We start from the raw sequence: 12,579 nt of genomic DNA, 5'->3' as shown, positions 1-12,579 counted from the left end.
GAATAGTTGAAGAGAAGATTTCAAAGTAAAATATTGTAATGCTATATGCAAAGACTAGAATTAGAAATCCTAAAAGGGTAGAACAGATTGAGCATTTCTCAAACTGGAAGAACTGAAGAAAATTTCAAGTCTTGATCCCTTGAGTTGCAATACTGAAAAATTCTTTGTGCAAAGGGGGAAAAAGAAAAAAAAAAAGAATGATGAGAGGAAGTGTCAAAAGAAGAATGAAGGAATATAGAATCTTGGTACCAAAAAGAATTGGATGACTTTCAATCATTTTAGGAAATAGTTTCTAATCATATAAACTGATCTTATTAAAGGAAGGAGTCCAAGCTTCACTGAAGACACCAGGTACTGAGAAAATACAGATTCAAACACTTCAATAAGTGGTTATAATGCTGGACACATTCATTCAACTATGGCAAGAATATTGGAAGACAGTTACCTGGCTTACTGGCTGGAAGAGGTCCATATTTGTGCTCATTCTAAACAAAAGTGACCCAATGGAATGAGAATATTATCAAACATCATTAATATCATATGCAAATAAAATTTTACTGAAGACCATTCCAAAGTCATTGTATCTCTACATTGATGAAGAAACGCATACAATTCAAGTCAGATTCACAAGGGCCTGTGGAACAAGTTATACTACTGCTGATGTCAAATGGATCTTGGCTGAAAGCAGAGAAAACTAAATATACTTTATTTGTGCTTTATTGATTGTATAACAGCATTTGGCAGCATGGATCTTACCAAATTTAGATATCCTTGCAAAGAATGCTAATTCCACAACACTCCATTGTGCTCATGTGTATCTTCTATATAGACCAAGAAGCAGTAGTTCAAACCGAACAAGGGTATACTGCCTGGGTTAAAATCAGGAAGGGCGTACTTCAGGTTTTGTAACGCTCTACTCACTCACGCACTGCCGTTGAGTCAATTCCAACCCATAGTGGCCCTATAGGACACTATGGGTTTTCAAGTCTGTAATTCTTTACTGGAGTAGAACACCTGCTCTTTCTCCTGAGGAGTCCCCGGTGGTTTTGAACTGCTGACCTTGAGGTTAACAGTCCAATGTGTAACCACTATGCCACAAGGGCTCTTAATGCCATACTAGGCTCCAGAATTCCACTGGGATTAGAATGCATGATAAATTGAGAAACCTTAGACGCTTCCCTTTACAAGTTATATATTACCACACCTCCATTTGAAGAACGGGCCTCATTCACTAACAGTCCCAGTTGCTGCTATGTGGACACGCCCCACCAAACACATAAAACAATCAAGCTTAATTTCTCTCCCCCAGCCTTGGCTATAAAACAGCTCTTGACACGTTGCTTAGAGAGACAGATCCAATCTGTCTCATTGTATATTAAAAACAAACAAAACACTCACTGCCATTTACTGAGTAGATTCTGCCTTACAGTGACTCTGTAGGACAGGAAAGGCCTGCCCCTTTGGGTTTCAGAGACTTTAGGCCTTTACCAGAGGAGACCACCTCTTCCTCCAGCTGTGCAGCAGCTTGTGGGTTCAAACTCTGGACCTTGTGGGTAGCAGTGCGTAGCCCACGTAGCCAACAGGGCCCGTTTTTTTGAAATTAGTGTTCAATAAATACATTTATTCTCCTTTTCCTGTGCCTTGTGAATTTGCTTACTAGTGACAGGGTATCTGAAGCACTCACATTTTGGGGACAGCTGTATCCTTCCACCATACTTATTCAATCAGGAGGATGAGAAAATAATCCAAGATGCTAGACTGTAGTAAGAAGGACAAAGCATCAGGATCGGAGGCAGACTCATCATCAAATTGTTTGCTGATGGAGCTATGGGAGTCTAGCCTTCAGTATGGATTGTATTTAAAATAAAAAACAAACAAAAATTTTCACCACTTTACCATAAAGCAATATGATCATAGGTAGAAAAGACGTAAGTTGTCATGAATTTCATTTTATTTGGATCCACAATCACAGCTCGTGGAAGCAGAAGTCAGAAAATTAAACAACATATTACTTTGGCCAAATCTGTGGCAAAAAACCTGCTTAAAATATTAATAATAAAACATATATGTCATTTTGAGAATGAGGTGCACTTGATTCAAGTCATGGTATTTTCAATCATCTTCTATGTATATGAAAGCTAGACAGTGAATAATGAAAGCTGGAGCAGAATTGATGCCTTTGATTGGACATCCCCTTTCTGAAGGGTTGTGGGGAGGAGAAGAGCCAGTCAGGGTGCAGGGTAGCAACAATGACACATACAACTTTCCTCTAGTTCCTCAATGCTGCCTCCCACCCCTCACTATCATGATCCAAATTCTACCTTACAAATCTGGCTAGACCAGAGGTTGTGCACTGGTACAGATAGGAACTGGAAACACAGGGAATCCAGGACAAATGATCCCTTCAGGACCAGTGGTGAAAGTGGCAATACTGGGAGGGTGTGTTGGAAAGGGGGAAACAATTACAAGGATCTACATAAAACCTTCTCCCTGGGGGACAGACAACAGAAAAGTGGGGGAAGGGAGACATCAGACAGTGCAAGATATTACAAAATAATTTATAAATTATCAAGAGTTCATGAAGGAGCAAGTGGAGAGCAAATGTTTTGAGAAAGTTGAGGGCAAAGAATGTACAAACGTGCTTTACACAATTGATGTATGTATGGATTGTGGTAAGAATTGTGTGATCCCCTAATGTTTAAAAGATTAAATATACCACATAGCCAGAATGTTCCACAGAAGAAAAGATGTCGAGATTTTGAGTATGTTATTAGAAGGGACCTATCTCTTGAGGAGGATGCCATGCTTGGTATAAGGTCAGCAAAGAAAGGAATATCTTCAACATAATAGACTGGGGCAGTGGCTAGAAGAGGGTGCTCAAAACTTTACAACAATTATGAGGATAGAACAGGTCTATGCAGTACTTCATTCTTATGCACATAGGGTTGAACAAATCAGGTTTTATAGAAACTAGTTCTATCTATCTGTCTATATACACACACATTGTATATATAAACATATAGATGCACACTATGCATGCTATATATAAAAATACCTGAGTGAGGATTCAAAAATCATGGAAAAATGGATTTACGAGATAATGGAATTTTTCCATGAGCCTTTTGAAACCCATAGTCAAATAAATATACCAATATATCATACATATACAAAAAGTACACATGCTTTTCTGATGCCTGAAATCTTTCATTATAATTTCAGTATTTGACACTTTTTTAAAAATAAAGGTCAAGAAAATCACGGTCCTCCTACCATCTGTATGGAAATATGGAAATAAAAGCTAATTTCTACTTTTAGTCCACTGAGAAGGGCTTGCCTGTTTTCTAAATGATATTGTTTTCTTTTAATCTATTCTTCTACCACCTGTATGGCCAGTGGATCACTTTTGTTCTCTGGCTTGCTCTGAATTCGAATGAGAAGAGATGGCTGCACAGAGCTTTTCTGTCCATTGGGCCCGATACACACAGCCGGCCAGGGAGAGTAGCACATAATAAAAGAGAGTGTGTAGACTTGGTGACCTTGAAATTGTCTAACTCCCTGGCAGTTCTATTGTTCCCTGATTCTTTTGCCCTTTTCTATCACTCTAAATCTTTTGAAAAATAATGTAAAATTTGACAAATAATTATTAATCCATGCCAAATAAATTACTCCTTTGCATTCGGAGACTTTCTCAACAACAGAGTCAAATCATTTCTCTCTTGAAACCTTTGAGTCAGATGAGTAGAGCATCCCTGAGCTGCTATTTTCTATTAACATTTTAAAAGTAGGTAGATACAAAGAGCATTGAATCACACGAGGGAAAAGTGCAAGTATCAATTGTACTTTAGTAGTTTCATTTGATAAATATATTCACAGTACCCAGATAACTAAAGGGAGTTAAGTAATAGAACATGGAAGGGAGCAATGTTCTCAGACATTTTACCAATTAGATGACTAAGATAAATCTATACACTCAATAGGCTAATTAACTCCTGATTGATAGTTACCAAAGGGCCATAGAAATGTCAACTATTCTTTATCGGCGCAGCTAGAGATTCTTAACAAAGCTGTAGGTGTTAGTCTTGATAACCTTTATGAAAACTTGCACTTCTAGAATTCAGTGAACAATACCATAGTATTTCTTCGATTAACAAGAGCCACGCTTCTTGTGTGAAATCATTTATACACACATACAAATGTCTAAAGCTTTTCTGTGCTTCAATTCAGAACCAACGTCACAAAACTCACCTTTTCCAGTTACAGAATGAATCACTTATTGTCTTTTGTATAAAAAATTTTGTAAAGAAAGAAAAAAGGATGCATATGAACTCGCAAGGAGTGTGTCACCCAACAGTGGGACGAAGATAAAGACCTGGAAAGGTTATAGTCTAAGAAAAATTGGTTAAGAGTTGTAAGGCTACAAGTTCATGGTCAATCTCATGAGCTGCAAGAAGAGAAAAGCGAGCCGTGTGGACTTTTAAGAGAGATGTAGGAGCAGACAGAAGGTGGGAAAATAAGAAATATCTTCAGTGAGAAGAACTACAGGTGAGCAGTGGTCGAGAAGTTTGGAAACGGAGGTAGAGGTTAAACCATGGAAGGCCATGTAGTCCAGCACAGTATAAAGGTACATTGAAGGTTGCTGCATGAGGACATAATATGATCTATGTGTAGTGCAAATGGATTTTAGAATGAAGGATAGGCTAGTCAATGAACAAGAATGGAGGTACCTGAACTTGCATGTTGGCTAAGGCCACTGTACAAGCAAGTTGTGAGGCTACAAGGCCCAGGTAAGTGCATAACAATGTATAATAATGTAAAACATGTTGGACGATTGAGTGAGGGAATTCTAGTAGCTGATTAGATGTGCTGACCGAGGGAAAGAGTTTTGAGTTTGTGGGACAAAAATAAGGCATGATTACAGTCCAAGTTATTTTTCTTCAGTTTAATGTAGTTAGAAATATCCACCGACTAAATGCCAACTCAGAAACTCTGTGTCTTCCAGTTGATTCCAACGCACAGCAGCACAATAAGACAGGACAGAATTGCGCCAATGGTTTCTGGAACTAACTCTAGGAAGTAGAAGCTTTATCTTTGCTGTGAGTTGGTATCAACTTAATGGCAGTGAATTTGGTCTTTTTGGTGGTTAGGACCAAAAATGAATTCCTGTTATGTGGTGACTAAACAAAGACATCCTGAGATGAAGACTTAGAAGAATCATGTGGTTCTGTCAGCTTGTCTGGGTCAATAAGCGTTTCTCATAATTAGCCTTCAACCCCGGTAAATGTAATCTATCTGTATGTGACTACCTGAAGTATAAATTCCAAACAACAATTGTAGAATCAGAATATATTTTCAACGTACAGTATTCCGATTTCAAACAAGATACCACGAAGGCAGCCTGTGCTACCATTGGCCTTCTCACTGGAGTCACCTTCTAAGAGATGCCTGTGCTTTGTCTCTAACTTGGGGTTAATGCATTGGTTTGGCTGTTCTAGGGTAAAACCCTTATTAGTGGTAACATGAGGAAGAGCAATTTGGGGATGATGGTAAATTTGAGAATTTTATTGAACTTGATAATTTGAGGTATTGGCAAAAAATTCAATAAGTAAGGACTATGCCATAGAGCAGCAAAACTGGCAAAAAGAGATGGACAGGACCAAAGAAAGTGAAATTTTGCCCCTCGTCCTGGGAAACGGGGCGCGGCCAGAAAGGTGGCCGCCCCCTCGCCCTTCACGCACTGCACATTTGTGGGGAGCCTGGTGCTAAACCATTCGTAGACGACCTGTTCTGGGTCAGGGTTTCGTACGTAGCAGAGCAGCTCCCTCGCTGCGATCTATTGAAAGTCAGGCCTCGACACAAGGGTTTGTTTTTTTGTCATTTAAAAAAATAAAATAAAAGAAAAGAAAAAATAAAAAGAAAGTGAAAATTTGAGGTATGGAAGCACGAGCTGTAGGTGAAACTGAGTGAACCATTTTGTTATTATTCACTAATTTGCTCCTGCGATGGTTAAAGTCATTGTTAACTTTTCTAAGTGGTTTTGCAGAAATTTCAATCACCTTCTATTTTGTGATCTGATGTAAGTAGCTAATCAGTTGTAAGAGAAGATTCCTCAACCCACACGCCCACAAGTTAGAGAAAGGATCATGAAACCTTGGCACGTATGCTTGACAGAAGACTCTGCGTCATGGGAAACATGATGAAACCATGACGCACCCCGTAGCATGCATGACCCGAAGAACATTGTGCTGAGTGAAATTAGTCATTCACAGATGGATAGATGGTATCTGAGACCACTATGATACGAAAAACCCCTAAGGCAAAGGCTTTCATACAAAAGGAACAGATTTTGGCAGTTACCAAGTAGGAAGGGCAAGGCAAGGAAGATGCAGCAATAGACTGGACTCTAGGCTAGTCGCTAGAGGGTTGACAGGTGCTGGCCTGAGGGACAGGAATGATGGAGGACCACAAGAGGGCGGAGCAGAATCCAGGGAAGAGGGTGCAGTATACAACTGGGAGGGTTTTCAAAAAGGTCATGGTAAAATGGAATTAAAAGACAATGGAGTTTTTCCACAAACTTTTTGAAGTTGAAGGAGGATTATTTATTCCTAAAGAGAAATGAATGTCTGATAGATGCTATGATATGGGTGAACCGTGAAAGCATTACAGGAAATAAGTGAGGCCCAAAAAGACAATTATTGTATGATCCCTCTTATTTGAACTTTCTAGAATAGGCAATGCCATCGAGACAAAAGAAGGCATGCACTACCAGGGGAAGAAGAGAGGAAGGAAGGAAAAAATTGAAAAAAAGAAATCATATCATGATAAACTCAAAAACTGAAGGGAGGGAGCGAGGAAAGGATGCATGCTTTTCCTATAGTTTTAGCATATTTAAATCAGTAGGGTGAGATCATCCAACTCTTGCTCTAGAAATCAAAGAAAGGCATATAAAAAGCACGTTTCGCTGGTCCTCCTCCACGTGTGGCATCGCACACATGGAAGACTCCGAGGCTTAGAAGGGTGAGGGAATGCTCAGTCATTCAACCAACACTTTACTCAACAACACTAGAGCAAGGGGTCACAGCACAAAGACGATCAATATACACCCACTCGCAGAGAACCCAGTGTTCTCAGGAGGCAGACAAGGAAACATCTACCAGGAATACCACATGTTGTGGGGTCTGGATAAAGGTCATGAATTGTGCTATGGGAATCCAGAGAAAGCAGAAGTACCTCCATCAGAATGACAGCGGAGCAAGCGTCGACTCAAACCATTGGACGAGCCTTTCCCCAGCCAATGGACACTGCCATGGGTGACACAGCCATCTCATCCTGTTCTATTTGTTCACGGTGTACTAGTGCACGTTTTCATCAGTCACGGTCAGAAGATATCCTGGCTAAAGTTTTCCCAAAGGTGACACTATAAATGCTTCTTCCCTATTGCCATCTGTACTGAGAGCAGAACAACAGGTGTGCATTGGCGCTTGGGCTGAGATGTGATCTATTAACAGGCCGTCCATGAATCACGCAGGGCTTCCGTTTGGGTAAACCTCGAGGAACACCGGCCTTATATTTTAAAATGCCAGTTTCAGAAACCCCCCTGGCTTCTTCTGCCCGGAATGAATGGGGTATTTTCAGGAGCTGTCTCCGGGGGCCATTTAGAGGTGATTATTTCACCGTGAAGACTCCGTTAAAAAGAGTAATTGGTATCAATAACACTTACCTGTGTGTGCAGAGGAAAAGTTACTCAGTCATAACGAGCCCAGAGTCACGGCCACTACTTAAAACACGGCAGCGTTTCCGATTTATGAGAATAGCGCCTGTGTGCAATAATGCCCTTATTGGGGTCTCCTCAGATCATGTGGCTTGCTTGGGGGTGTATTCGCTGTTACATCAAATCTGCCATGCAGCTGTAAGCTAAGGCGCTGACTACCAGGATAGAAACGACACATTCTGACAAGGTTGCGTTACCCGTAGTTAGATGGAGCAAGGCTCCCAGTGCTCTGTGCTCACTGTCTATCTCCGAAACAGCTACAGAACGCTTTCAAAATGCAAACTCTACAACAGAACTGATCATGAAAATAATCGCGGAGAGACACTGGACACATGGGGAAACAATGCCCACCGCACAGGCAGATGGATGAAGCAGCGTGTGTGGATGTGACAGGGACATAAGGAAACAGACGTGGGGTTCGCCAGGGGAGGGAGCCCCTCAACAACGACGAGGACGACAACGACAACAAAGATCATCAATTAACCTGTTTTGTCAGAGCTGGCATTGATGGTATTGGTAGTGATGGAGGTGAAGGTAGTCTTTGCGCTGTCCTTGGCAGTGACAGATTTCTGCTTATTTTTCATGGCTTCCAGTGCTTTGAGCTTCTTGGCATGTTTCGTGCCTTTGTAGTGGGCCGCAGCCTGGCTCTACAAAGGAGAACAAAATGAACCATGCAATCAGGCTCATTTCTAAACTGGCATTCTCTGTATTACGGTAAATACAGACTCCCTTTCAATAGCAGGTACCATTCAAGCTAATCCGGGCCAGGACCAAACAGTGGGGGGGCTTTATTTAGAATGATGCTAGAAAGCAATGGGAATCAAATCTAAAATCTCCGGACAGAAGAAAGAAAGCTTCGATTGCTTCGCTGAAGAGAAATGCGGCTGAACACTAACCCACCGACATGTTCTTTTTGGAATTTTCAAAAATAAAAAGATTGAAATGAGCATCAACACCTGTACTGCCTTTGTTCTGACCCAGAAGGTGCTGGGCTCCTGAAGGGCAACGAGGGCCCTGGGAAAGAGCGGCTCTCACCTTTTGGGTTTGGGAAATGTGTTTTCTCTTTCTTCGGTGTGTCTTCCTAATAGAGTCCCCAATAGGTGTCTAGAAGAAAGAGCTCACGCCTAAGAAGGGAAGCGGGAACCCTGGAGGCTGGAGATTTCAAAAGCAAACGCACCGCTTAAGTCCAAATGGAACATACATGGCTGTTAGAATTGTTGTTTTGTTTTGTTTAGTTTTGCCTTTTCCTGGCTTCCTCCAGAGGTCAGTCTGAAAAATTCTAGGCAGTATCATCTTACACCACGGGGCTCTTTCATGTCCTGGCCCATGTATTTTAACTAACTAGTGGAGCCGAGACTCTTCTGTTTCCTGTCCAGAGATTTGTCTTTCTCTTTAACAGTGATATGCATTTTCATAATACTGTTTTCCTATTGAGATGGAAAATTATCATTAAAATATGTTTATGAATGCATATTTATTTGGGGAAAAAATCTTTGTGGGGCTAAATGAGGAGATTGTTATAGCCATTGTTATTTTCTATTCAAAAACTTTAAAAAACTACCTCACAAAGAAGAAATATCAGTGCATGACTACTCTTGTTAGACTACCCATCACTTCCCATTGCTTATTTAATTTTCCGAGAACAATAATTATCACATTGTTCTCTTTGTCACAACATGTGCAGGGGATGGGATGTTGTGTTATAATTTAGTTTAATGAGTAAATAAGTTGAAAATTCACACCTTCATTTGCATCATTCTGACAAAGATATCCTCAAAGGCCAGGTACCCTTATTGAAAGAACACTGGACAAGAAAATTATATATTAGAAACAGTTTGAACAGAGAGCACACTCATGCATTGGTTACAAGTTTCAAACAACACAAAACATCAAAAGACATCGTGTGAGCCAAAATATGAAGTTAAGACATGCTGTTGTTAATTGAAGAACCAGCGATTGATTGGATTGGCTTGATTCTACTTGGAAAATGGTACTTTGGTAGCCACAGTTGTGTCTCATTTGTTTGTTTTTTTCCCTTCCCTGTTCTCTGTATTAATAAATCAGACCTTCGGCCAAGGGCTCCAGAAAAGATAAAATTAAAATAAATCTTTATTCTCTTATATCACAATATATTGGGTCTTTTCCTGGCAGCTGGCTAAATACTTTCCTCTAACACAAATTCCTCCCTACTCTCTGCCCGTACCTCTACCGCTCGTGAAAGGACAGAGAGATTTATATCTAGTGTGCAATCAAAGACAGGGTTTAGATGGACAATGCTGTCTTCGCTTAGACTTCCAAAATATACCTTTTTAAGGTTCCTAGCAAATATTCTTCTCACTGGTATTTCAAAACAATTATGACATTATAGAAACACAATTAGAGGCACAAGGATAGATCTCATTTTTTGAAATCAAGATTTTCTTTCCTAAAAGAATGGAGCAATAGAAAGCTTAGCCCAAACCTCAACACAACACTCTTCTTTACAGATAGAGCTAAGCCAATGTTCTGCAACAAGTGAAATGATCAGGAATTGTGTGAAACTGGCCGGGACAAAATGACTAAAAGTTAGTGAGGTCCACTTAAGACACCCGATACCTTAAAAAACAAAACAGACAATACAAAATACAGGCACACACATATTGTTCATTGCACAACAGTCTCAAAACATCCTGTTAATGCTTCTTAGGACTAAAAACGGTTTAGAAACAATAGTAATGGGGAAAAATATCCACTGCCATCAAGCCAATTCCAACTTGTCGCCATCCTAGACAGGGTCTCCTACAACCCAACCATCAGGTCGATTGACTCCCAGGGAGCCTTGAGGACAGGGCAGAACGGCCCGTGTGCGTTTCCAAGACTGAAAGTCTTAATGGAAGTAGGAAAGCACATCTTTCTTCTGGGGAGTGGCTGGTGGTTTCAAACTGCTGACATTGTGGTTCCCAGTGCAATGCACAAGCACACTACCAGGGCTCCTCACAGTGCTCCCTGGGCTTACAAACCTTTACAGAAGCAGACAGCTTCATCCTCTCCCCCAGGAGCTGCTTGGTGGGTGTGAACCACTGACCTTGAAGTTAGCAGCCCAGAAAAATGAACGACACCAACAAAAGAACCCCAAATGACAAGCACAGACATTCATGTCCACAGTGCACTGAAAAGACCTCTCCCTGCCATGGAGTTGATGCTGACCCCTGTGGTTTTCCAAGACTGTAACTGGGGACAGCAGGAGAAACTCCTGTTTTTGCCCCACAGAGCTGCTAGTGGTTTTGAAATGCCGACCAGATGGATAGCAGGCCAGCACATAACCACTACACCACCGGGGCTTCCTAGGCAAGTAGAATTTCAACAATATTATAATGCTGATGGTGGTAGCGGAGGAGATTAATGTGACATCGATTAAAATGTCCGTGATGGGCTGGGGGTGAGGGTACATGCTGAAAATACGGGTACTTAAGTTTTTCTATATTGGCAGCTTCTATTTAATGTTTGTAGAATTTATCGGAGTGCTTATTACAGGCTTTTAATACTAATTTTTAAAAGTCTATTCTCAAACCAGTCTAAAAAAAACTAACAATCGGCTGCTTTTTGTGGTAGTTACATAATCTGGTGTCAAATTGTAGATTAAGATGTAGGGGTGGAGTATATAGCCTGTCAATCACGATATAGTTAATGAGGCCTCAGTGTTGGCATGGCCTTCTCCTGAGGACTCTGGGAACTCCTGTAATTCCTCCTTGGAGGCGGGAGACTCTCTCTCTCTCTCTCTCTTTCTCTCTCCTCACTCTCTGCGAGACATCCCTCTGAAGAAGACACATGGAGAAAGGCTGATGGAGCCAGATCTCTGCCAGTGCAGAGATGCTTCCACCACCACAGGATCCACAAGGCTTCCCACCCACTGGCCTGTGATCTTCCTGTATTCGGCATCATTGCATGTGTTTCGTGAGTCTGAAGAGGACTTTATAGATTGGTATCAGACATATGGGCTAATATCAGATTTATGGACTTGATCTGGGCTGGGCTGGGATGTTTATTCAATATTCAACTACTCTTGTATATAAAGCTCTTTCTTATACACATAGGTGTGTCTATGATTTTGTTTCTCTAGGCTGCCCAGACTGACACACCATTGAGTGGCTTCCTGTTCCTGTCAACCCCCTGTGTATCCCTAGTGGACATGCTCTCCATCAGGTTTCCCAGGAGTGATTTTCAGCAGTAGATGGCCATGTCTTCTGAGTGAAGAGGAACCGACAGCCTCTCACTAGAAGTTCAGTGTGTTAACTATTTTCAACTCCAAAGACTAATCTTCCTATCTATACCCTAACTCCAAGTCTATCTCGATACAGGAGATCAGGACTTGTGCAAAGAAACAAAACCCAGCTCACTCCTTTTAGATCCCTTCCTGGGGTTAGACAGATGCTACAGAGGCAATTCATCTTTCTGTGAGTGTAGTCAAAGCTACGGTAAGGGTGGATACTGCTGGGAGAGGGATTTAAGAAGCAGCAGTTGGCCAGAGATGTCACTCTGGAGAGAGGCAATAGGATGTCACTCAGCACCAAACTATACCCCCCCCCAACCCCCCAGGGCTGTTTCCCAACATTCAGCAGTCTCTGAATTAAATTGTGCTCAGAAATCTGGGAACCACTCGATTATTTTTCACAGGAATGATTTCTGGATTAAATATGTAATTGTACTACTTTATTACAGCACATTTTAAAATCCCACATTATATTTTTATTTTTTAAAAGATCTTTTTATCGGGGTATCTTATAGCTCTTGTAGCAATCCATCCATCAATTGTATCAAGCATATTTGTACAT

The 12,579-nt window shown here is 41.0% G+C and overlaps 1 protein-coding gene across 5 annotated transcripts in view; it reads right to left on the bottom strand.

Annotated features, from left to right (window-relative positions):
- ZNF385D (zinc finger protein 385D) overlaps positions 1–12,579 on the bottom strand; it is an 849,687-nt gene that overhangs the window by 77,825 nt on the left and 759,283 nt on the right. For all 5 annotated transcript variants that reach the window (XM_045297460.1, XM_045297459.1, XM_045297461.1 and 2 more), the window contains exon 4: positions 8,253–8,415. In XM_045297460.1, coding sequence (XP_045153395.1) covers positions 8,253–8,415 — 163 coding nt within the window. The remainder of the gene's footprint in view (positions 1–8,252; positions 8,416–12,579) is intronic.

Source organism: Echinops telfairi, unplaced genomic scaffold (assembly GCF_000313985.2).
Source record: "Echinops telfairi isolate 266 unplaced genomic scaffold, ASM31398v2 ScPeMD7_7420;HRSCAF=8458, whole genome shotgun sequence".
Lineage (NCBI taxonomy): Eukaryota > Metazoa > Chordata > Mammalia > Afrosoricida > Tenrecidae > Echinops > Echinops telfairi.
The sequence above is the reverse complement of the archived record's forward strand: the minus strand, read 5'-3'. Positions and strand labels throughout refer to the sequence as shown.